General features: G+C 37.8%; 3 protein-coding genes across 3 annotated transcripts; 2 read left to right on the top strand and 1 right to left on the bottom strand.

The window, feature by feature from the left end:
• Positions 1-1,612: 1,612 nt before the first annotated feature.
• On the bottom strand, positions 1,613-11,152 carry LOC306764189 (uncharacterized protein; the record flags this gene model as incomplete). The annotated part of the gene is made up of 21 exons (XM_079251228.1): positions 1,613-1,734; positions 1,933-1,985; positions 2,507-2,646; positions 3,076-3,198; positions 3,960-4,052; positions 4,337-4,495; positions 4,695-4,807; positions 4,949-5,101; positions 5,582-5,750; positions 5,874-6,110; positions 6,253-6,468; positions 7,777-7,896; positions 8,070-8,151; positions 8,320-8,430; positions 9,159-9,211; positions 9,301-9,607; positions 9,682-9,791; positions 9,976-10,070; positions 10,453-10,583; positions 10,878-10,935; positions 11,038-11,152. 21 exons carry the CDS (start codon positions 11,150-11,152, stop codon positions 1,643-1,645), a joined length of 2,730 nt encoding a protein of 909 aa, XP_079107354.1. The 3' UTR covers positions 1,613-1,642.
• Positions 11,153-12,227: 1,075 nt separating this feature from the next.
• LOC306764221 (cyclin-G2-like) lies at positions 12,228-16,203 on the top strand (the record flags this gene model as incomplete). The annotated part of the gene is made up of 7 exons (XM_079251292.1): positions 12,228-12,365; positions 12,480-12,617; positions 13,620-13,870; positions 14,010-14,088; positions 14,183-14,281; positions 14,539-14,741; positions 15,630-16,203. The coding sequence occupies 7 exons, from the start codon at positions 12,228-12,230 to the stop codon at positions 15,739-15,741; spliced, it is 1,020 nt and encodes a 339-aa protein (XP_079107418.1). The 3' UTR covers positions 15,742-16,203.
• Positions 16,204-16,987: 784 nt separating this feature from the next.
• Positions 16,988-20,905, top strand: LOC306764411 (alpha-N-acetylneuraminate alpha-2,8-sialyltransferase ST8SIA3-like; the record flags this gene model as incomplete). Its single annotated transcript, XM_079251577.1, has 4 exons — positions 16,988-17,142; positions 19,452-19,574; positions 19,810-20,367; positions 20,623-20,905. The coding sequence occupies 4 exons, from the start codon at positions 16,988-16,990 to the stop codon at positions 20,903-20,905; spliced, it is 1,119 nt and encodes a 372-aa protein (XP_079107703.1).
• Positions 20,906-26,485: the final 5,580 nt, after the last annotated feature.

Here is a 26,485-nt window from a genome sequence, read left to right as displayed (position 1 = left end):
AGTCATCTCCATTTGGCTCACCTTAAATCCTTCAGTCTTTATGAAAAATTCCAATCTAGTTTTCGCCCCCTCACAGCACAGAAACTGCTCTTATCAGTCACCGATATGCTGATGACTTCTGATTCTGGTTCATCTTCACCACTCATCCTTCTCAACCTCGCTGCTGTGTTTCACACACTCATAACATTCTCCTGCACCATCTGCAGCACTACATCAGCCTCTCTGGCACTGCCTTGCACTGGTTTCACTCCTTCCTCACTGACAAGACCGAGTGCGTGGTCTTGGGAGACACAAAGTCCAGAAATAACAAGCATTTTTCACAAACCCCTTCATTCATTTTGTTTTGATCCTCTCAGATCAGCCTCTGACAGACACAAGCAAACAAATGTCCTGCCTGCAGGCTGCGTCTGATTGGTCAACTGCTAGGAGTAGTTATACTGAGCAGTGAAGGTGGGCGTGGCTTTCTTCTTGCGAATGTGCACAACCTAGAAAAGATGACCAATAACTGAGTCCCTCCCCCAGAACGTCAGTAAAATTTCAAAGTAGAAAAAACTCTGAAAAACCAATAGTTTGTCACCATGGAAACCAAACAAAGAGCATGCTGGAAAACTCAAACATCCATTTATGTGAAAAAAAACACGGTACCACTCATATGTCTGATGATTATTCAACATTATAACACTGTAGAAAGCTCAGAACACTAGAAATAGCACCGTAGAGCGCCTTTAAGAAAGTATTAAGTGGGTCCTGTTTGAAGTAAACTTATAAATCTATTCTATAAAGCAGGAATCACCAAATCCAGACCTTTTCGGCGAGGGTCCTGCAGGTCTCGGATGCTTTCCTGCTGCAACACACCAATAATGGGTCATTAAGAGGCTTGTGCAGAATTTGACAACAAGCATTTCACTTAAACCAGGTGTTTTGCAGCAGGGAAACATAAAAAACTTGGAAGACATTTGCCCAAGAGGTCTGAAGTTGGGAATCCCTGCTATAAAAAGATGCAGTTTTCAGATACAGTCTCTGACTACACATTTCTGGTCTGACAGTAACCAATCAAGACACTTAAAATCCTTGTAAGCCCTTTATTAACAATAAATTATGAAAACAAGCATGATTGAGTTCAAGAGTGGCTGAACTTTGTCTGATGAGACTTTGAAAAACAGGATTTCTGGAAGACAAAAAACAAACGCTCAGGCATGATGAAGGGAAAATGTTATGTGAACTGCAAGAGATGAGCCCCTTTTTGTAAAACAGATTTCAGCTACCTCAATTTCTGTTACTTATCAGCTTGAAATGTTTGACTTTGAGGGAGATGTTATTCAGCTCACCCTGCAAGTTCAGAGACTGTCACAGTTTAGTACACACTGAACTTGTACAGTAAAGAAAAGGCCATAAATGCTTCAGTCTGTATACAAAACTGGCTCTTGTCAGCTAAAGTTTCCACATACAATGATCTAAGTGCAATGGATTTAGGATTGGTTGGCTTTCTTCTGACCATAAACGTATGTAGCTGTTTAAATTTTAACTATTTACAAACACAATCTTTTGCCCAATGTGTAGAGCAATTTGTTTAATTGTAGTATCTCCAGTTCCAATAACTTACTGATAGAAGGTGCCAGACTCCAGATTGTTGTGTTGCGTGTCAGCTGTTTGGGTTAGAAGTCAGAAGAGTGTAGACGGGTGACCTGCGACCCAGCTGTGAGAAGCTGGTGTGAACTTCAGCAGTCACTGCATCTTAAAAGAAAAAAAAAATAAAAGTCAGAGGATCAATCAAGGATTTAAATACTAAAATGAAGCATAAAATGTCTTTTGTGTACAGCTGCAGCTTAACATCAATAAATCTTTGACACAGTTTCATAAATTGTGTGAAAATAATGATTTATTACAAGAAACTTAAACAGATTTTACTGTATGGCAAGTTATAAAACTCACTTTTGTTGATCATCTTCCTGTTCAGCTCAGTTGTCTTCAGGAATTGTGGCTCACTGAGTGTATGAGCAGACAGAGACACATTACATCACTTTACACAGCCTGAAGCACTTTGCGGCACACTGTATGTTACGTGGGGAAAAGGGCAAGTGAAGAAATAGTAGAACCATCCATTTTATAAATATAATCCACATAGTGAGTCATATTCAAGTCATAAAAAAGTGATTTCCATCAGGTTTGATTACTTTGTGTACATGCTACTGGTCTTTCTCCTCAGTCTGTAGCCAGATTTTAGTAAGTTATTGTCAGAATTGTTTAATAAAAAGAAAAATAATAGATATCACACTACAACAGAAAGAAAGAAATGTTTTTAATCTGAGCAAATTTGGTGGTTAATATTTGTTTTTATCTAAATTGAGGTCTGACACTAGACACTTTAGAAAACAAGAACATGAACACCCCCCCACCTCCTCATCATTTCCAGTAACTTCTGGGTCATTTAGTTGCATCACATGATTTTAAAATGTGACCTAAGCTACGGTACATAAGAAGCAAATCCTTGTAGTGTGTGACATACAACGTGTTTCTGTGCTCTCCTTCTGGAGCAGACCTCCTGTAGAAACCGCCGCTCTTATCGGTGTGTGGTCTGCGGTTCTCTGAAACCACTCCTGGCGGCTCTCTGATGAGAAATCTGAGCTCGCCCGGGGAACTCTCATGCTGCATTTTTTATTTCAGCCGTCAAACACACAGAGACAACAGATGATGTAAAAGAAAAAAACTATTTGATCTCATTTGTTAACGTCTAAATGGTGAAACCAGGGAATACGGGTTAATGACAAAAATTCCAATTCTGTGGCTATTAGCAACAACAAGTTTCATCAGGCTTAAATCAATATACAAACCAAAAGGTCACAGTAGGGTAACACTTTAAGACAAAACAAACCAAAGCAGTATTTCCCAGCTGTGCTGAAATTACCATCTGGTTTCTTACTGTAGGAATGCAATCCAGAGTGTTTTTGATTTAAGGGCTAGGCAGATGTGCTGAGCTTGTGTCTGTGCAGCCAAATAAAAACGATGTAAACAAGCACATGGGCTAGAAAAACATGGGCTAGAGACAGGTGAAATGAGGGGAGTCTCTAACTGTACCTTAGTCTGGGTAGTGGAGAAGCACTGGGAGAAGGGTGGAACAGTGTGTGCAGACAGGGATAAAGAGTTCAGGTCAGGTGGAAGCACATTCAGACCCATGCACAAATTCTGACCTTGGAGCTCCTACAGATAACAAAATAGGTGGTCCTTTTGTATTTTCAGCATTTTGTTTGTCTCTTATGTTAACATTTCCTACACAAATCTCCACACATTTCTAATGGCAATGAAAAACCAAGTGTTATATAATTTATTAAAACAACAGGACAGTAAATGTATTAAAACAACAGGACAGTAAATATTCAGGTTATTCTTTAAATACTTGTTAAATAAACAGCAGCACCATGTCTGCTTAGTAATCCTTTAAGACTGACACACTTGTTGCTTTTATTAAGGAATAGCTGCCTTCTTCACCATAAAAATGATGGTGAAAAACTGCACTAATCTCAGCATGACAAATCTTGAATCCACTCCTAACGCCTACTGGGTTTGCCAACAGTTTCCCATTTTTTGTCCCTGATAATTCAGTTTGTGCAGCCAGAGGTAAGAAAACTGGTTCTATAATTCTTTTGAAATGAAGGCTAAAATCCTGTTTGGCAGATCCACAGATAACTTTCTCACTAATCCACAGGCATTACCGTAAAGCTTTGGGTGTTATAACAAATGTGCATTTTAGAATTAAAACAAAACTTGAATATATATCTTTGAAACAATCAAAACCAGTGTTGTCCTTGTGTAATTTCATATGTGTGCTGATAAGAATAGACCATTTTGAAACTCTTCACATACATTACACAAGCACACAGTTGGTTTGCAAAGAAGACAAAACTATTTTCCTTTTAAAGAAAAAAAAATTTCTGCCCAACTTTTACGTGGGAATACTTCACCTTCAAGTCCAGAGCATGTTGGAGTTTGAGACGAAAATACTCCTGCTCCCTCAGCTGGAGGAAATCCTGACAGTTTGCAAAGCTTTCTGACATCTTTGGAAACATTTAAGACAAAACACATCACAGTCTGAACTAAACAAAAGACAAATAACAGAACTGGCCTCGCCACTCCATTTTTAACCCAAAAAATGAAACATAAGTTTTCTGTTTTGTTTCAGGAGATAAAACTGTTTGAGAGACCAGGAAAATATGCTTTTATGAAATGAGATTAAAACTTTTTAATGTTTATTTTTTTCCTATGTTAAAAAGAAAAAAAGGAATGAACTGGAAGGCATTTTGAGCCTCTAAGTGACTGCATAGTCATTGCATACGCTCACCTTGTGAAGAATTGCCTCCAGCTCACTGATTCGCTCCCGTAACTGTTGGTTTATGGAGCGAAGGGCCTTCAGCTCATTGGAAAGTTGTCTCTTCTCCTCTCTGATGAAAGTAAGCTCCTGGAGTTGACGCTGGGCCTCCAGGCTCTGGTAGCGCTTCTCCTGGACAATTTGCCCACCACAAAAATGAAAATTATCAAAATGAAAAAGAACTTCAGCATCTTTCTGTTATTGACATGTTTATTTCAGTTCAGATTTCACGTTACCAAAACGTGGCAAATTGGCATGTGAGAAGTTCATACTTGACCTGACATGTAAGTATTCATGAAGGGAGTTTCCAGTGCATAAGTGCTTTTTTAACCTGTTTAAGCTTCTCTATGTTCTCCTCCAGATGTTGGATTTTGCCCTGCAGAGAGTCAACCTGCTCTCTTCTGGCAGTAATCTCCTTCTGCAAGTCTAAAGCCACCTGGAGGCCTAAGGAGGTGCAGAGAAATTGATAAACACATGTCTGCTCCATGCAAGTATTTGCAATTGACTGCACTTTGATCTTAAATCTTATTTATGCACAAGGCTTTTCAGTGAATTTTCAATTTAAATTGTAAGTGTGAATCAAACCATGTCCATCCGCTCCTTCAAAGGCCCTCAAGGTGGGCCCGATCTCATCAAGCTTGTCATGGGTGCTCTTAAGTTGACTCTGGAGCTTCAGGACCACACCCTTGTGCTCATCGTTCTTACAGCTGTGGAGGAGTTGCAACTCCTTGTGTTCCTCTGAAGCCGTGCCCACACAAACACATGCGTTACATCCAAAGAAAGTGCCGTAACACATAAGAAAACACTAGCAACCATAGAAGGGCTTGGTTGACCGAGTAAACATACCAAAGACAGTTCTTTGTTTTCCTTACACAGCAGGACAAGAGGATAATTCAATTTGACAAGAACAAAAAAAAAAAAAAATAGAGAAGGGAGAGTTGTTCTCTTCCTGGGAGAAGCGTTATGAGCTACAATTCCTGGGGAATGGAGAAGGCTGACTGCAGCAGTCTCCTGACCATAGGCAATAAAAATAAACTAGGAATGCCACTTAAAACCAGTTTTGCCTGCCGTGGGGAAACGATATCTAGTAACTCAAAACCAAGTATACATGGACACTTCAAATGAACTGGAGTTCATCAGTGCTGCTTGAGTGTGACACAAACTACTGCACATATAATGAACTTTAGCCTTTTCTGTGGTGATGAACACTGAACTTACTGGTTAGGCTGAGTAACTGTAAACGCAGCAACTCCAGCTGTGTCTTAATTTCCTGTTTCTCCTGAGTCTCTTCTCGTACACGCTGGCTCTGTTCAGCCACTGAGGCCTGCAGCTGCTGTCTCTCACACTCCGCAACAGCCAAGTCTGACTTGTGCTGGACTAAATCTGCCTGTTGCAAAAATGGAGAAAAGAAAGTGAGCCTGACAGAAAGGCTGAAATTAGCAGAGGTTTAGAAAAGAAAATCAATACAAAGAGGAGAAAATGGATTGAAAAAAGTGATTTTTTTTCTGACTCTGAGCTGATGAATGTCCAGTTTGTGCTGGTTCAGCTGGTTGATGAGGAGGTTGTTCTCCTGCTGAAGGCTGTCAATTGTATGACTGTGCTGTGATGTCAGTTGGACGTTATTTTCCATCTGCAGCTTCAAAACGTCTATCATCTTCTCTCTGTCATTGAGTGTGAGCCTCAGTGTTTCTTGTTCAGCATGCAGCACCTGGCACTGACTCCGAGCTTCTTCTAACCTTACAAGATGCTGAGAGATACATCAGTTTTAATAACAGACACGACGTTATCCGAGCTGTGCATGTACGTAATGCAAAAATTTATCTTGTGGGTAGAAAATCCCTACAAAAACAAAAACACGTCCCTCTAAACAACTTTGTGGGATTTATCACCTGCTGGATTTCTTGCCGCCCGACAGATAGTTCAGCATCTTTTTCCTGCAGGAGTTCCAGCAACTTCCTATCCTCCAGGGCCCTCTGGTCCATTAGGGCATGTAGGTAGCTGTTTTCCTCCTGCACTTTGCAAAGCCGCTCTCTGGCCACCTCAAGCTGTCCTCTCAGAGCCCGTGTATCCTCCTGGAGCTCGAGCTGCTGCTGCTTACAGCAATTCTAAATAAAGAGAAAGGAGCTACCAGCATGGAAATGGACAAAGACTAAATAGTTTTTAAGCTGTGTGAAGAAACACAATCCCCTTAAAGGCAGTCCGTTACGTTTCATCTTTCTCTGACGTAATATTTAGTTGTATAGATATTATCAGTGTTGAAAGTAAAAATAATACAAATATGGCTAAAATGATGTTGTACTTTGGGATCTGCATACACACCACTTAATACACACCTCTGTGTAACCAATATTTGTTATTGATTCAAATTGAAAGATTTAAGATAAAAACAGACAAAGATGTATAGTCATTTCCCAACACAAATCTCAAAGGGAACATCTGGGTGTAAGATAATGAGTTCCTGTCTACAACAAGTAGTTAAAAGTGTGACCATCTGACTTGAGAATAAACAACAACCCCAATACATATAAAGCTCAGGAAAATATTCATATTTGGTGGCATGTCTCTGTTCTGGGACGTCCCTTCACATGCAGGTATGAAATGTATGAGGCAGGAAGAGCAGCAGCAAAGACACACAGAGCACAGAAAAGATCATAAATGGCCGGCATTGCACTCATTAAATAAGACAAGAGTTATCAAATAAGAGGACAAAGGGAAAAAAAGAGGAAGCAGCAAAGAAAAGGACAGGTGAGGACATTTTAAACACAGCTTTGCATGAAATTCACGAGTTCAGTTTGGGGAAAGGAACCAGCTGATGTACCAGGATGTGGCCTAATCTTATCATTCTTGAACAAATACTATGATGGATTTACTCACTGACTCTGCAGCTATTCTGAAAGCAATCAAGATTCTTGTGTAATCCTAATGCACAAAGGCTGCTTCACTTGCCTTAACATACTGCCTCAGAGAAAAGAAAAACATCATGTTTACATAGCTACATGCAAAACCTGCAGTTTAAATCCAGCCTTTTGCTTTTTGAATTTTAAAGACAGATTTCTTGAGAAAGAGGCCACTTGTAAAGTAATGAGGTATGTTAAATTACCAGTTAAATTACTACTGCTGCTACTCCACAATGCAGATGTTTTTGCTGAAAACAAATATACATGTAAACAGGTTTACCACAGATGTCATCAGCACAGATTTAAGCAATTTTGCCTGTAAAACCTAAGTATTTTCGAAGAACCACCCTCTGGCCGTGTCAGTATCTTTGACAATTCCACATGTGTGTTTAAGCTGCTTCATCAGCACGTTATGCAAGTAGCCTCATGTAAGGCCAGACACAAAGCAGACTTTGGGTGTTATGATACTGCACACAAAGAACACCTTGATTACTTATTTGTCATTTAATCCAGTACCTTGAGTTGTTGAAGGTGGGCCTGAAGCTCCTTTGCCTGTTGTAGTGAATGATCTCTGTTTCTCTGAGTGCCCAATTGTTGTGTCTGAACCTCAATGAGCTGTTGCTCCAGACAACAAACCTACAAAACCACACATTGCAAACAAACCAAAAACAAAATGATTCATTCTGATATGAGAAGTCATTTCTCGAAAATGTCTAGAGTATTGCTTCATCTTCAGTTTTAACCCCAAGTTAACATTTTTGATTGGTTCAGTCATTGTCTGCTCAATTACATCACAGCATATGCTTTACCTTGTCTTTGCAGATGACGAGGGTTGACTCAAGTTCCCCAATCTGCCGCTGGTGCAATGATGCCTGTTTCTCCGATAACTTTCTACATATCACATTATAGGTTTAGTTGTTTCACAGTTCTAATATTTTCTTATATGCTAACAACTTAAAATGGAGTTATTATCACTATAGAATAACACTCACTGAAAACTCCTTGGTAAACACAAACACATGTAATATTTCTAACTAAGAATTTAAAATAAACATTTACTTCAGCAGCTCCATCTTTGTACACAGGCCGACACCGCAATCTTTTGATGAGCTCAGTTTGTCAGTCAGCGTCGCCATCTCCTGGCCAAGACTTGTAATAAGCTCCTCAATTCTGGGACAACAGAATGCACAAAGTCTATATGACTATTGGCATGGTAAATGTAATAAATTCAGATTTATGAGTCATTGGTTATATTTGTTCTTTATAACCAAACAGTGTAGGTAACATTCGAGAATTAATATAAGGATGTAATACACAGGAAAATTACCCATTTAGCTTCAGTTGCCATTCCAATATTGATGGGAATTATGTTTCAGAACTAAATTCCTGTGTATCTTTGTGACTAGCCCTGGTAGGAAAATCAGTCTCATTAGGAGTTCTGGCAAATAGCTACACTGCATTATGGTTCATCATTGACAATCTTCTGAAAAATAAAGCCAGAAAACATCTGTGAAGTGACTTGCTAGGTAATCTGTTATAAAATAAACAAAAATACTGTATACCACTGAGGTAAAACATTGATAGGGAGACATTCCATGGTTAAACAGACATTGTTTTAAAGAAAAAGCAAAGCATGACTTTCTCCAGAAGTGTCATGACTGAATAAAAATCATTAATAAAATGGGTAAAATTGCAGTTTTGAGATCAAATTCATAACCAGGTATTTTATCATATTTAATATTCCAATTATATTTTTGTTTTGCACTACTGATCTAACAAAATCAAGTACTTAAATCTGATCCTTGGCCTTTAATTAAAAGAAAAAAAAAATCCCCCCAAAAACCATAACAATAATAAAGAAATAATGACAGTTTGGCATCCAAACATTCAAACTGTACCTTTCCTGCTTATTTACACCACTGTATATTTCATTCTTTTCTTGTCTGTTTGGCTGGCATGAAACAGATAATAAAAAAAAGTTATAATTTGGACTGGTCAAAAAGTATGAAGCATAATCATTATCCAACATATAGTACTTACATTAAAACATCTTTTTAGTAGCTTGTTTTTATTGTTGGGCTCCTCATTTTCATTAGCCACAGACTGTTGTGTTTGGCTATTTGCACTTTCAGCTGTGATAAAGTTGTACCCACATTGTTTCTCACACAGTATGTGGTACATTTCTTTGACAGCCTTTTCCAGTGTGCCTACTTTCCTTTTAAGTGCCAGTGCTTCATTCTCTGTCTCTTGGAGCTTCTGGTCCACAGAGCTTTTGATGATCTGGAGGTCTTCCAACATGCACAGCATCTTTTCCATCTGATCACTGTGTTCCCTTGAATGCTTCACCCTAAATGTAGAAAGATTTGTGGATCAATTGGATTTTTACAATTTTCCAAAGAAATAGAATGTCTCTTCGCTCACCTCAGGTAAGACAGGCCATCTTTCTCCACCTGGGCCTCATGCAGTTTAGTTTGCAGTTTTACTGTGGCCCTCTCATGATCTAAGTTGTATTGTTCAGGTCGATCATCCATCTGTGTTAAATAAGGTTAAATAAATACTCAAAATGAACAAAAGTCTGACATTCCACATAAAATACATGGCTGGAATAAAAAAAAAGTGGACCTTGTTGAGCTGCAATTCAGACAATTGTCGAAGGCAATTATCCACTGCATTTTCCAAAACATCCTTTTGGTAGCAGTTTTGATTGCTTTGTACCAAATCTTCATTTAAATGTTCCAGATTGCAGACCAGAGGCTGACTCACTGCTTGCTGGTGGGCTGAAAGAATGGTGGTATCTTCAGATGAGTCATCTATCAAAAGAGCAAAGAAAGTTTCAAATATACACTGTGTATGACCAGAGAAACAGCTTAGCTTTTACTTACCTGAGTCTTCATAAACATTTTGTATAAATCACTTTGGATAAAAGCGACTGCTAAATGACTATATAATATAATATAATATAATATAATATAATTTTTGACTTGAAGAATTTGTCTTGTCAAGGTACAGTGATTCATCCCTTTTTAACTACAACAACTAAGCTCAACTTAAAGCGTAAGTGCTGTTTGTTTTCACTTATTGCATCATATTGGGGAATTGTGGAACAAAAAGATTTCATACAAGTCTTTTTTGTTGATTTTACGGAACAATGGTATTTATGTTACCATGCTTGAGCTCAGTTATTAAACCTACCATTGTGTCTGCTTGGTCCAGGTAAACTGTGCTTAGAAGTGCAGCCAAACCTCTCCAGGACCATTCTGGTGGCCTTTTCCACTTCTTCTTGGAGTCTTTGCGTCTCCTTGGTTCGTCTATCCAGCTCTTCACTGTCAACAAAAAAAAGTTTACATACCGAAATCATTTTAAGTAAGTTTCTAACTTTTAATAAAGATTTCTTCCATTTATTGGCATTTTTATATTAACATTTTGAAAGCTTCGTCCATCACTTCTTGAGACCAAATATAACAGTCTTTTGTCTTAGTTTAGTACAGCTGAATGAAACTAATTTTTGATAGGGAACAGTCAATGGTTTAAGCACATCAAACGAGTTCACAAAGTAACAAAAAGAAATAATTTCTGCTGGACATAAATCTGCTGTGGCTCTGGATCAGCTACTTTACCTCAGCTCATCCAGTGATAGATTGTGAAATCTCAGCCGAACAGAGGCGCTTTGGGTTTCTATGAAATAATATTTAAAGAAAAGAAAAAAAGATCAAGTTAGAAAAACACTACATTAGCGAACTACTAAACTGTGCTTAAATAAAATGCTTGCTAGCTTACCGGATGCTTGTTGTACGTCATCTTTCAGCGGACAATCGCTACATAAAACATTACAACTATCATCAATACTTGGCCCGAAACTCTGAATTTCGGAAGGCTGGAAACCTAATGACATATCTCTTCAAATTCGAGACAAAATCATTGAAATGTCTTTTAACAAACAATAATTACAGAACAATAGGGTGGCGTCGAAGTTTCATTACCATGGAAACAACATCCGCAGCTAATTCTGCTAACTCCAAGCTAGTGTTCGTCAGTAAATATTATGTTGCACTTTCAATATAATTTGGTAACGTTTCAGGCTGGCCATAGAGACCTGAACAAATAAGAAACGCTTGCTTCAGACAGAAAAAATGGCTGTGAAACATTGTTAGCGCCAACATTTTAAAATACTGCGACAACTCATGTTAGCGTTATCATGATGCAAGCACGCATGCGTTGCAGCGATGCATGATGGTTAATAGAGTTTTACAGGCTGCATAGCGATAACTTGTTTATGGGCGTCGTTTCATGGATGGGATCGAAAATTTTCTTTCTTTTCCGATTTTAAATGAATTGAGCGTCCTTGTGAGCGAAATGGAGACGTGAATAAGTGAATTTAGCAATGCAACTGTAGATCAGTTATCATCCTCCACGCCAGCGTCGTTAAGAAAAGGTAAACTGAGGGTTTAAAACATTATTTTCATTGGCAGGCTAGCTAAGTTAGCTAATACTCCCACTGTTTTAAGATAATTTTTCAAATTGTTATTCACCCAAACGAAGTAAAATATTTTCAGTACATTAAATAGTTTAGGTTTTGATCAATTTAACCTGCTTTCCGACGTGTAATGGTGTCGTTATTTGGACTGGCTGTGTGACCCAGTTTGTGTTATCCCTGTGGACATCAAGCCTAACTTATCCCTATTGTGTCGACGTCCGCCGTTCTTTAACATAGTAACATTATGGATAGTTTCAAGCATGCAAATCACGTTTATGATAATTTAAAAAAAACATGTTTTTGTTGGGCGTTGTGTGTGTTCTTTGTTTTTTTTAAGAGGTTGGTGAAAGATTTTTCAGTACACTGACATTTGACACCCTGGAGGTGTGGTTTAGGACACGTCTATATACGCTCTTCTCCTCAGCCTATAGGGAACCATTGCTGTCCATTGCTGTGAAGATTTTCTTGGATTTTAATGTTAAACTGTTTGAATATGTTATTCTTCAGGATGAAAGATCTCCAAGGCGTTGACGGCATGCTCTTGAAAGAGCTGAAGTCATGTTGTGCAAAAGAGTACAACTTTCTTCCCAAGGAGACCGGCCTGAAGGTGATGGAGTCGACTTCAACAGAGGTAATAAACTAGTCTACTTTTAACATGTCTGGCTTTGTGTGCAGACACATGGGCTTGCTAAATTGTATACTGTTTCAAATTTAGCCCTCCTAATATAAAATACATCTTTTTTAGAGTCACAACAGAGTGTCTGCAAAATGCAGAGACAGCAGAGTGGAAGAACTGTGGGGCCTGAACAACTTTTTTGGCTACAGCACTCAAACTTTTGTTCAAGCTGTTAATTTGCTCGACCGATTTCTCACTGTTATGAAGGTAAGGATTGTAAGTGTAATAGTTTGTTTTTTTTTGTTGTTTTTTTTTAAACCTAGTCTTGAACTTTCCCTGGTTAATGTCACATGCAAGTTTTAAAATCTTCAGCCATTCCACAGCTCTGAGTGAAAACTAAGATCAGTATTAGAGATCCAGTCAGGTTCTGTATTGAATTTTTTTTTTTTATTTTTTTTTTTTAAATGAAGTAATCCATCCACGGTGGCATAGTGGTTAGCACTGTGGCCTCACAGCAAGAAGGTTGCTGGTTCGGGGCAAGGTTAGGACAGTGTGGTTTCTGTGTGGAGTTTGCATGTTCTCCCCGTGTATGCGTGGGTTCATGTACGAGTACTCCGGCTTCCTCCCACCGTCCAAAGACATGTATGTGAGGTTACTTGGTTACTCTAAATTGCCCATAGGATAGGCTGGGATAGGTTCCAGCTTCCTATCATTGGATTAAGCGGTTAGGATAATGGATGGATGAAGTAATCCATGGGCTTTCGTTGACGTACACATCTCACGTGCTCACAGAGTATGAACTGATATGACCCCGCAAGACCTTTAGCATGTGTCTATTGGTTGTTCCAAAGTGCAGAAGTGAAACCTTTGGTGAGACATTCAACAAAGCATTTATGCAAACCAGTCTCACAGAGGCCTCAAGAACAGCTTAAAGTGTTGAAATCTGCAAACTTACTACTTCCTCAGTCTACTATCTGACTTAAATCACTTAGTTTATTGGTTGTATGTTTTTCATTTTATTTCTTGCTTATTTGGAGGAGGTTGTCTGTTTTTCTGACTCTTCAAACAATTTAGTCTATTTTTGATAATAGTTTTTATTTTATTCCACTCTAGTCTAAACTTATTGTCTATTAATCTGCTCATCAGTTATGTGTGGTGCTTACCTACTCATGTTAAATGTGCTATACACGAAAAAAGGGATTGATAAGGGGTGTAATTTATTATAATGCATGGGATGTTGACTCAGACTTTTTTCTGGGGTTGTGGCAGGTGCAACCCAAACACGTGCCCTGCATTGGAGTGTGCTGTCTTCACATCGCTGCCAAAATGGTCGAGGAAGAGAGCAATGTCTCACCCTCTCATGAACTCATTCGCATCAGCCAAAGCAAGTTCACCGTGTCGGACCTGACCCGAATGGAGAAGATCATTTCTGAGAAACTCTGTGTGAAACCCCAGGCAGTGACGGCCCTGACCTTTCTACACCTCTACTACTCGGCCATCACCTCCATGTCTGCTGGAAGGTATACTTTTTTTTTTTTTTCTTGTACTTGTTTCCGTTTGGTGAGACTTTTCCTTAGTTTGCACAGAGCTGGTCAAATAGATTCTGCTTTATGAGGTCTGTTTTGACGGATCACATTAGGATTCCCTCTATATTTTAAGGGAGGAGATCCCAAGCATTGGGAGACTGGAAGCCCAGCTAAAAGCCTGCTTATGCCGGCTTGTTTTCTCTAAAGCAAAAGTAAGAATTGTTCTTAGGTGACAATTTGTCAGCTTAGCGGGATCCACTATGAGTCCTGGATCTAACTGTCCTACTGCTCTTTCCATCTTTACAGCCATCGGTGTTGGCACTGTCCCTCATCGCTCAAGAGTTCGAAACCCTCCAGTCAGCCACATTGTTGAAGATTGTCCAGCAATTCCAAAAGCACCTAAAGGTATGTATTCATCGAACAGACAGTGTACTTTACACTGAGAGGGACCATAATGCGCCTTTTAATAAGAATATCTTTCCCTCACACTGGACTTAAAGACTAGACTAGCATTAAGCGAACCATATAGAAATTATTCTGCTTTAAAGCATTTTTAAATGTATTGGTATGTTTACAGCTTAGTATGATGCAGGCTCTGCCTGGCCTCATGTGCATGTAGGACCTGTAAAAGAACAGCTTATTCCTGTTTGTTGTCTTCACAGATTGGTGACAGTGAGCTGCTCTACTGGAAAGAACTTGTGGCCAAGTGCATGACTGAGTACTGCTCGAGTGAATGCAACAAACCAGACAACAAAAAGCTTGTTTGGATCTTGTCCAGAAGAACAGCACAGAGTCTTCACAACAGTCACGTCAGCGTTCCTGGGCTGCCAACTATTCCTGAGATGAGCTGGGATGAGAGTGAAAGGTTAATAGCCCCGTTTTTCTTCTTGCTTCAAGCTGCTTTTAATCTGACTGAATTTAATGTGCAGTGATGGTGACAGATTTGAAAAATATTGTTTAAAAGCTGATATTTTACTGATGTTTTCAGCACTCATAAGCTATACTATACTCACTCTTCTTTATGATTACACATGAAGGGTAATTGGGGGGGCAGAGGTGCATCAATCCTGCCTCAAATATGCAGTGTAAGCAGATTTTTGGGCTTATCATACTAAGACTTTTTGCTTTTTGAGCCTGTCATTATTTGAATTCAGATCCATTTCAGAAGGCTAAAACATTTTAAGCTTTCAAATTGATGGTTTTGGGATGGTGTTTGGACCAATGCTTTCTGGTTGCTTTGGGGATTGGTCAGTACTTGTCAATCTATCGGAAACCATAAAGGCTTTGTTACAAATATCTTACAACATCTGTGTGATAATCTTACCCACAGTCGTGATAAATTTGCAAATGGACAAATTCAAAACTACAGAAAACAAACAATGCAAGTATTTTGCTTTTGCATTCTGGAGTCTAATTTCACAATAGCTCCACTAATAAGTGGGAAGGGAGATCTAGTAGTACAGGAACATTTTTTTAGTCCTGGTCAGCAGCTTATTCAGACCAGCTTACAATAAACAATAAAGAGCTTTTGGTTCTTTCAACCAGCTTTAATCTTAGGTATGTGGGAAATGTATCATATTTCAGCTTCCTCCTTAGTCTTTCTTTCCAGGTTTTTAAAAGCAATTAGTCATCTCAAGTAGTTATTTTCCCTTCAGTTACCACTTAATGTTTTAAAAGGATTTGATCAATGGAGCCAGTTCTAGGTTTGCAAATATGAGGACAGTTGTATTCATGGCCCCTTTTTCTCTGGCAGCGAGGACTCCTTTGAGGACATGAGCTGCGGAGAAGACAGTCCGTGTGGCTCGTTAGGAAGTGATGGTGAAGGAGCCTTCTTCCCAGCCACATTTCTTGACCATGGAGAGTGAAGACTCATGATTGTGAACTATAATGATTTAAGTCCTCTGATTTGTAATTAATTTTAAGGTGTTTGAACTGTGTGTGTGTGTGTGTGTGTTTGTGTACGATCTATATCATAAATAGGTATGCAAAATGTTAGACTTTTTGTGATCATCAAGTGCCTGTGTTACTGTCAGTGTAATATAAAAAAAGAACATATCCTAATGCAAAAAAAGAAAATTTTAATACTTTGGCAGCTTGATGGTAATACATCTGAATGTCTTTTCCAAGTTTTTTCTCTTTCTAGTTGTGTTCATATTTGACACATTCCAGGAAAAAAAAGCAAAGCACAAAGAAGAACTTGAGGATGCCGATTATGTTGTACACTGTTGAATACCAGCTAACGTACTCACATATCCTTGATATTTTTTACTACACTTTTTATACTTACACCTATATAGAGGCAGTATTCTTCCCATGAAAATGCATGTTTGCACAAGGCCTATTATTCTTGTGTGTCATATATAACAGTATAGTGCAAAAATAAACTGTGAATGCATAAAAATGTTTAAATATATCATAAAATCATGTAATGTTTACAAAAATAAAGTTACTGTAAAAATGTAAATAAAAAAATTAAATGTTTAGTGATTCAGCATAATTGTATTGAGACATGTGGGATATGGTGCAAGGATGGAAGTGACACTCTCAAATAAAAACTACTTTTTATTTATTTCTGTGTTTTGTCCTGTTTATTCTACTTAAATAATAAAAACGAAAACGGTAATATATTACCATAAAGCTCTCTATGGGAGGGCACAAATGCAGGGAATTTCACTGCATGCTCCTGTGATGATTCCTCATCTATTTTTGTCCCATTCAGTTTTTTTTTTGTTAATCATGAACAAGCTTTCCTTTGTGCTCATAGCTGCAGAGAAACTCTGCATCAGCGTGGGGGGGTGGAGTGGAGGTAGAGGTAGTAGCGATGCTGATGGTGCTGCTGCTGCTGGTGGACGGGGCTTGCCGTGCAAGTGTTGACACGCATTTCTGCTCCATCTTCTTGATTAAACCGGCAGCCCGGCGGAGGAGGAGGAATGAGAGCGGACCGTGCCGCGGCATCTTCACCATGCGACCACTATCGACCGCGGACTGTACATTTTGCACGACTAAATGAGCCGATGAGCCCCTGTCTGTCCCCTCTAAGCGGTCCCGACCGTGAAAACATAAGCCAACGCCTCGCTGCAGCTATACACAGGGAATGAAAACGCTTCCAAGATGGTCCGCATCGCCAAGGCCCTGGGTTTGGTTATTCTGTGCGTCGTTGTGCTCATCCTGTCGCTCATCAGTTATGTGTCTCTGCGAAAAGACAGCTTTGGCTCTTCTAAATATTACATGGGGGGCCCGCGGATAATGTTTCATGCAGGTTTTCGGTGAGTACTATTTTCTACAGATTTTAGGCACTTGATGAAATGCAGACCAGGGTGTGTGTGTGTGTGTGTGTGTGTGTGTGTGTGTAAACAGACCAGTCTGGCCTTGTGTGGACCAATCCAGCTTAACACCTTCTCTGTAATGTACTTCCTGTCAATCAAAATGTGAGCTGTCCAAGGTGTTGATGTTTTGACCCTAAACCTGCTGAACATGAACCCAAAAAAGGCAATTCACTGTATTAAAAACCAGACACATCCACACATTTTACCATGTCTCTTCTGTAAATATTCGCCTCACCATCCACACCCAGTGAAATGATTTGCAAACCTCAGAATCCCGTAGTTCATAGCAGAACATCAACATCATATCAGATGATGAAACTGAGACTTTCACCGTCTTATGGAAAAATCAGCTCAGGTTGAATTTGACGGCAGCAACACATCTCTAAGAAGTTGCAACAGGGTGATGTTTACCATTGTGCAACATCCTTTCTACCTTAATCAGCAGTCTGTAAATGTCAAGGAAACAAGCAGAGCAGTTGCAGGAGGTTTAGGAGGAGAGTCCCTTCTTGTCAGTATAATTTTAGATAAGGAATTCCAGGTGTGAGTTCCCATCATTCAGAAGGGGAACAGAAATAGTAATTGTAGCAGTAAAATGGTAGAAGGCCAAGTTGTGGAAAGCAGAGCTCCAGATGAGGTGAAATGTTTGCAGAGATGGGAGGATCTTTCTCTCTTTCTCTCTCTTAAAATGTAGTTTTTGTTTAGTTATTTGTTTTAATTCACATATTTCAAATGTTTCTTTTGTATCTTCCTGTAATGCTTTTGATATTTTGTAATGCACCAAATATTTTACATTTGTGAAAAGTCTGGACTGCAGGCAGGCTAGTTCAGTTCCTATAGACTCCTCTCCTGGGAAGTTATGTTGTATAATAGATGCAGCGTTTAGTATTTTTCTTGCTGAAATACAAGACTTTTGATGAAAAAGTTGTTTTCTGGATTGTAGCATATTTTACATTTTCCAACACTGATGGAGCCATGACAGATGTAGAAGCTGTACACACCATCAGCACTAATGCAACCCCATACCATCAGAGACACAGACCAATAACAATGATCCTTATGTCCATGGCTTCCCAGAAGTACTTTGAATAGCTGACCAAAGAACAGTTTTCCTCTTTGTCTCAGACCATTTTAATGTGTTTCATGCAGAGGAGATGGTGGAATTTCAGAATCATATTCACGCATGGCTTCCTCTGTTCATATTAGAACCTGTGGATGAACATTGTGTTCACAGAAAGTGATTTCTGGAAGTGTTCCCGAGAACATGCAGTGAGTTCCAGTACAGAATCAGGCCAGGATTTCATGCACGGTTGAGTGAGGGCTCAAAGATCACCGGTATCCAGTTGGTGCTTCGGTCTTCTCCCTTCGTGCACAAAGATTTTTCACATTTTACAAATTGGATTTATTAATCAACAAACATTTTTCTGAAATTGTTTCACTTTTACATGAAACTTATTAAAGATTGGTGAAAGTTGGCCCATTTGGACTTTTGAGAGGCTCTGGCTCCTAAAAATGCTCATTCTGTTCTATTCTATTCTATTCTATTCTATTCTATTCTATTCTATTCTACAGTCATTTAGCAGATGCTTTTATCCAAAGCGACTTACATATGAATGAGAACAACACAAGCACGAAATCAGACAGTAGAGGACATTGTATGAAGGTGCTAGGTGCTGTTTAAAACTAAAACATGTTGCTGACGTGTTGCCATTTAGCCTAATTAGTTATTACATGATCCTCTATTTGTTTTTTTTAATTTAAACCAATTACTTTTCAAGCCTTTAATTAAAAATAAGCTAATACTTTCCAATAATGATTAACCTGTCTTAGTTTCATCATCTGATATGTTGTTTATGTTCCAATAGAAAAAAAAATGTGATTTTAAGAATTATAAATGACTGCATTCTGCGTTTATTTACATTTTAAATTACATCCCATTTTCTTTGAAATTGAGCTTGGAATTGACTTTAGGGTCCCGAGTGGTTCTTTTTTTTTCAGTGTCAGAAGAAAATGTAGGATGTAATGATACACTGCATCTCAAATGTTATTAAAAAAAAATAGATAAATACATACATAACAAAACAACATATAACAATGAGCAAAGAACTAGACCTTTTTTTTTTTTTTTTATAAGATCATCAAAGGAATTGGGAAAGACAGAGAGCAAACCTTAAGTAACTCAACTAGAAACTGACTTTCATTCAACGACGACTGAGCTTCTTGTTTGCTTTTTTTTACATTGTTGTTTTAAGGTCTCAGTTTGCCATGAATTTCCTAGACCCATCCTTCATCCCGCTAACCAATGCCTTGAACGAGGAGCTCCAAGGAAAACCATCAAAGTGGAAGTTTAACAAGACAGCATTTTACCAGCAGAGGTATGATTTCAACTCGCTTCAGAAATCGGATTTATCCGTAACAGTAATGAAACACAACTTTTCTTCAGTTATTCAACCAACTGTCTAGAAAATAATGAAAGTCGTCCATCAAGATGATACTGTCTGCTATCAAGAGTTCAAAGCTACAAAATAATTTATTTATAGTAACCCAAAACAAATGAATATCTTCTTATTAGCCTGCATTTATTGTGCTAAAGTGCTTTGTCTTCTTCAGGAAAGATATCTTCAACTACATTGACATTCCAAACAACTTCTCCCTCACAAAGGACAGCGTGCGTGTTGGCCAGCTGATGCACTTTGACTACTCCAGCCACAAGTATGTCTTCTCCATCAGTAACAACTTAAAGTCGCTGCTCCCTGAAATCTCTCCTATCCTCAACAAACACTACAGTATGTGTGCTGTGGTGGGAAACAGTGGCATCCTGACAGGCAGTCACTGCGGCCCTGAAATCGACCAAGCCGACTTTGTCTTTCGCTGCAACTTCGCTCCCACAGATGTCTATTCCAAGGATGTGGGAAGGAAAACCAACCTAACCACCTTCAACCCCAGCATCTTGGAGAGGTACTACAATAACCTGCTGACCATTCAAGACAGGAATAACTTCTTCCTCAATCTGAAGAAGCTGGAGGGAGCCATCCTGTGGATCCCTGCCTTCTTCCTTCATACCTCTGCCACAGTGACCCGGACCCTGGTGGACTTCTTTGTGGAGCACAAGGGCCAACTGAAAGTCAAATTGGCTTGGCCAGGAAATATCATGCATGATGTCAACAAGTAAGATGTTCCTGATACCTTTTGCAGTTTAATTTATATAAAACATAAACATATATTTAACGTACATACATAAAATAGAAGCACTTTTTGCAAGTAAATGTCACATGTGCTTGTCTGTTGCTTTTATCATAGCAGATTTGATCCGATCATAGCAGATTTTTTTATTGTCCCAAGTATGATATGCATGAAATGGGGACAACTTGCCCACTGTCAGCTACAGAGTAAAGTTAAACTCATTACTCATTTCTCCCACAGATACTGGAAGACTAAAAACCTTTCTCCCAAACGTCTCAGCACTGGGATCCTCATGTACACACTGGCGTTCGCCATGTGTGATGAAATCCACCTTTATGGCTTTTGGCCTTTCGGCTGGGATCCCAACACGGGCAAGGAGCTGCCTTACCACTACTATGACAAGAAAGGGACCAAATTCACCACGAAATGGCAAGAGACTCATCAGCTACCCAGTGAATTTAAGCTGCTCTACAAGCTGCACAGGGAAGGAGTGACCAAACTCAGCCTGACACACTGCACGTAAAGATACGACATGCGCTGGATGGTTTTTATCAGAGTTGATTTAGACGACCATGACCCATAAACAGTCCATCAGCTCAGATCAAGCTTCTGTTGTGATATACATGATAAGCATGATATGTGTCAAGGCAACTTATTATCAATCTAACACCTATCATTCTTACGTCCCTATAATTTCACTCGACAATATCAGGCTCCCTCGGGGTGTAAATTGCAGCATTGTATTTATTTCAGTGTGTTACTGTATTAATTGGTACATTTAGGACTGTCATGCTACTCAGCTGCTTCCATTATTGTATGTAAAATAGCTGCTGAAAGTGGCTAAACAGTTTGCTAATAAAAAATATCAATTTCAGCTGGAATCTATTCAGCTGTGGGAACACAGAAAGTCAAATATTAAATTCAGATTGATACAGATTGCTCACCTTTACAATAGTATACTGATTCTGTACACTGAAATCACTGCCTAATCTCAGGGAAAGAGTTAGATCAGTGTTTTTTTGTAATCAGATTCAATGCCTCAAGAGTAGTACAGTTCCTCCTTTCAGGCCTTTACCCCAATGAGGAGTCACACACTATGTACTGTTCTGAATAATGATATTTGTTTACAAAATTCTACGAATATTTATGTTTTATTTCCTGTAAACAGTGTGATTATCCACTTAAAATTTTGTTGAGGTTTTCAAAGGTTTTAAATAATAATCAACATTCCAACAATAAGCCATAAATTCATAAACAAATGTTCTGTTTTCAGTATAATTAGAGAGAATGGAATTGGCCTACATTAGGTTCAGAAAATGTAAATTATTAATATCTTCCTATAAGACCTAAGGCCCACAGCTAAACTAGTGGAAACATTCAAGTCATGGAGCATTTATTTCCAAAAACAGAGACAGTATTGCATCATAAACAAATTAAATGGATTATAATGATCTTTAAGAGTGAGTCATGTTCAGTTTGAATTAAAGGTTTTTCAGTTTTATTCCAATGTTTGACAGATGAATACAGATTGCAACTGATTAATGAAAGAAAATGGGGCATCTAGATACTAAAATACTAATAACAAAATGTAGTTGTATACTTTTAATTTTTGCTGCACTTCCAGGCAGTTTGAAGGTAAATATTTAAAATATTTCATTTTTCATTAAATGCAGATTTAGTTTACTTTCCTTTTTCCATAGCAAAAAAATGCTCAACTGTTTTCAGAAAGTGGTTAAATAAAGTAAATAAAAGCTTGGCATATAGTTTAAGTGTGAGAGCAAAGCATTCTGTTTAACTCCTTTTGTAGCGTTTATGGCTTTAAGTCAAGCTCAGCGAATGGCTAATAAAATATTGACTTTTTAAAGTAACCTTATTTTTAGTTATTTTCATTTAAAGCATTTTATGTGAATAAAAACAGCACGTAAGCAGCTAAAGACCTGCTACAAGTGCTTTCAGTTTAAAAATGGTTATGATTTAGTTCAGCGTCAGTGGTTTATATCATGCTATTCTAACATGATATTTTAATGAGTTATATAGTCTTAACAGAATATAATCTAAATATCTGATGTATCATGGCAACACCATGGTGCTGCAGACAAATTCAGAACATTTTTTTTTACTCTGAATGACCAATATTAGAAAGCTAGCATTAGCTTAGCTTAGTGTTGTTTGGGTAATAGCCAAAAACCGCTAATAGCTAACACTTACGGAAGTGCTACTTTTTTCAACCTCAGTGGAAATCTGCTTTATGTCAATATTTAGATCTCCAATAAAGATACATGAACAGCTGAAATGGCAACAAAATAATCCACCCTGATTACAACTTATATATCCATCTTGATCTCAATGGTGCATGTCTAGAAACTTTGGAAATCTTTAAACATAATTTCTTCCATAACTAATTTATCTGAAAATTTATTGCTTAGAATTAAGAATATAGAATTTATTATAAAGCTTGTGTTGTCTGGAGAAAAGTTATTCATTTATTGCAATATCTTCAGCAGTGTTTGTGATGTAAAAGATGGAAATGGAGAATGTTATGTAATCATTGCATCTTGTAAAAATAGCACGATCCATTTCAATGACAGCATGTGAGGCACTAACGTATATTTTAGGCTAATTTTATACAAGCTTTTGGAAGATTGTTTTAAAGGTAAAACTTATTTATTTGATATTGTTTGTAATCCAGATGGGACGTAATCTACAACTGAAGTCTTTGTATAGAGCTGTTCGAAACTTTAAAAAAAAAACCTACTGCTATATTCCACATCGGACCAAAATCTCTACAGAACAACTTAATGCAAAACAAGCTTTATTTTTATATAAATGTAGATAAATCAGTGGTCCTAAATGGTAGACCCAGTCATGATAGACTGAAACAGAATGTTGAATGATATGGCTGAGGACAATGAAATCCAAATAGTGAAAGCTGGCCACATGACCGTCTCATGACTGCAACATGTGCTCCTTCTTGCAAACTCTGGCTCAGTCTGAGCAACGGAGTCATTCACACTCACCAGACTTAATGTGGTTTTGTTGTCATTATGAGTTAGCACTTGTAGGCACTTGCTATCCTGTCTCACACAAAGCGTTTTTGTCCATCTCTTTTGACACGAACATTTTAAAGTACCAGCATGTTACATCTTAAAATCAGAGTTAAGCAATTCTCATAATAATCTATATGTAGAGAAAAGTCTTGAATCTGAATTTTAGTCCATTCAAATGATGTCATGGATGTCTATGAATAATTTCTGTGGTTCCTTCATTTCTGTAGGTAAACCAAAGACAGTTGAGAGTAGAAATGACTGACATTGGTTTGGGATTTTTTTTTTAATGCTGTAGCCTATAGCTATTATTAGCAAAAAACAAACAAACAAACAAGAAAAAAACTAACAAAAACAACAAACCCTTTTTTGATGTCAAAATTGATGTTGAATATCTGTTTTTCTGTGGCTTCTGCCAAATTAATATGGTTACATTTGTGGCTTTGTGAATGTCTTCTTTTAGAATCATTTGTCCGAAATATCCACTGGCTTTGACATGAATGTTGGACATTTTCTTTTTCACAAACTTTCTGTTAATGTTAAAAATGTCAGTGTAGAATGTGTGTAAAAGAAATGCTGACTAAGTCTCTGAGGATTATAATTCCATGACAGTACAGTTTATTGTGCATTAAATGACCACGCAGTGACATGCATAACCTAAAACATATGTCTTTATCCCAAATGCAGCACTATAGACATTTTTTTTTAAAGAACCCTTTAACATTCATGCCATAATGTTTGATCTGCACAACAACTTTATTCCATAAGGTATAAAAAAGCTTGGCTGTTTTTGTACATGTCATTAATCATGTAAGGGACTGTGCTATCTGGTTCGCTTGAACAAAACAATTATCCATGAGAAACTGTGTCTTAAATGTTTTGATTATACTCCATGATATATATCCATCATGTGCCTGCATAATCCCTCCATGAATGCCTCAGTGTCAAATAAAATAGTATTTTTCTCTGATATCTGTTTAGAAAACTTTATTAAATCCAAATTAGCAACACAACTTTGTTTTCAATTCAGTTTAGGTTTTAAAGTAATACCTTAAATTATGGTAAAGGTACATCCTTTTGTGTGTTTTGGACTGGCAGACATTTCCTTATAATAATTTTCATTTAGAAAATATACACGCTCATGAAGTAAGTGAAGATGGGCTGAAAATTTTGAAGATTTGAGATCTTATGATGAAATGTTTGGAATCTTCTTGACTCTTTTAGCATGAAGTATCTGTTTAGGTCAGATTGCTCTATACATTTTAATAATGAAATAACAAAGAGAACATCAGCCCCCCTATCACGGTGAAGACTGGTTCCACTGGCCTCTCTGTAATTAGGTTCCTGACACTATCAAAAACCAATTACCATCTGGATAATCTCCAGAAAGCAGCAACATTTTAAACTTTGTAGTGTCTACAGGCAAAACTAAAAAATTTTGTAGACGGTGTAAATTCAGCAGGTAAACCTAATTTTGATAGCTGCCATTTTTCCTGTGGTTGAGTTGTATACAATCTGCTTCATTGTTTTATTACCAATGTCAGCAGGAAGATCAGTCAGATGCACATCAACACTCGTCACTATCCTCTGCTAAATCATCAGATAAAAGTAGTTTGGAAAACAGAACAAAAGGCATTATGTGACATTATAATATTAGTTGGCATAAAGTGTACCTATAAATGATTTTATATAAAACCTCTAGAACCTCCTGGCAAACTGACTCTCTTTTGTGTTGATAAAAGGAACCAAAAACTCAGGATGAATCCTACACCAGTGTTTTTCTTTGTGTTCCAACACTTCTGATTAAGATTAATCAACATGAAGCTCATTCCTGTGATGGACTGGCAACCTGGCCAGGGTGTACCCTGTCTGTCGCCTGCTGGATTGGCTCCAGCTTGACTCAAGATTTATATTATAAATTTTTTTTTTATTGCATGTTAACAAAATGTCCAAATAATAAAAACAAATAAATGAATAAACAAAACAAAAAACACAAAAAGACAAGTTGATGCACCTCGACTCATCTCTGTGGACATGGCACTAATTTTAACCGTCACACAGGTTCTGTACAAAACCTGATGGAAATGAGGATTTGCCCTACACCATGATTTTAAAACAGTGTGTTGCACCTAGTTTTTTATTTAAATGGATTACAGAAGCTCTTCTGTGTATAAAAGAGGAATGAGCCCTCTGAGAAATCAGAAAAAAGATTTAAAGTAAAACAGTTTTGTGGGTTGCCCTATCGGTCACCATCTTGGCAGCGCCTGCCTCTCCTCATTGATTATATATAAAACGTCTATATAAGCACTGCGACATGACGCACTTATTTGCTAGCTGCCATTTCGCCTCAACATTTGGCTGTCACCATCTCGGCAGAAGTTATCGTGTTTGGAATAAGTATGCGTGAAAAACTTGAAAGCCCCCCCTCACCCTTTTCCTCTCTCTTCCTTTTCATTGGAAAATCCATGTCAAGGGAAAGAATTACCTGGAAACAGAAGTCACAGGAATTAAATCCAGGACACAACATTTTAAATCTCAATGATATTCACCTGTATCCACTAACTGGTTCTAAATATAATCAATCTTTGTAACTGAACTAAAATAAATAAACAATTATTTTTAGAATCAAAGCTGACTATATAATATTTATTAATATTCTCTGTCACTCAGACTTCATAATCCTAAATAGAAATTGTAATAAAGATGCAAAACCGTAATAGATATATTATAAATAATTCTTTTAATTAACAATTTGATTAACTTACATTTTAATTAATCAGCTATTTGGTAAATTAAACCCAGGCTTTCTGTTGCCACCAAATATTACAATTTGTGATGAAAATAAACAAAATAAAGCATGCGGTTCAGAGTTATAATGGAAGGAACATGGAGAAGCTGATTACAGAAACCAACTTTGAAGTTTAATTCTGTCAGGCTTTAACTACAAAAGGTTAGTGCCCTTCCAGTCTATCCATCCCAATGCTGGTTGTTATGATTCAGGCTCCGCTGGTAAAAGAAAAAGTAATCATAAACTCAACAGAAGTTTTTTAAAGGAAAAG

The sequence above is a fragment of the Telmatherina bonti genome, assembly GCF_933228915.1.
Source record: "Telmatherina bonti genome assembly, chromosome: 13".
Lineage (NCBI taxonomy): Eukaryota > Metazoa > Chordata > Actinopteri > Atheriniformes > Telmatherinidae > Telmatherina > Telmatherina bonti.
Note: the sequence above shows the minus strand (reverse complement) of the source record. Positions and strands in the feature narration are given on the sequence as shown.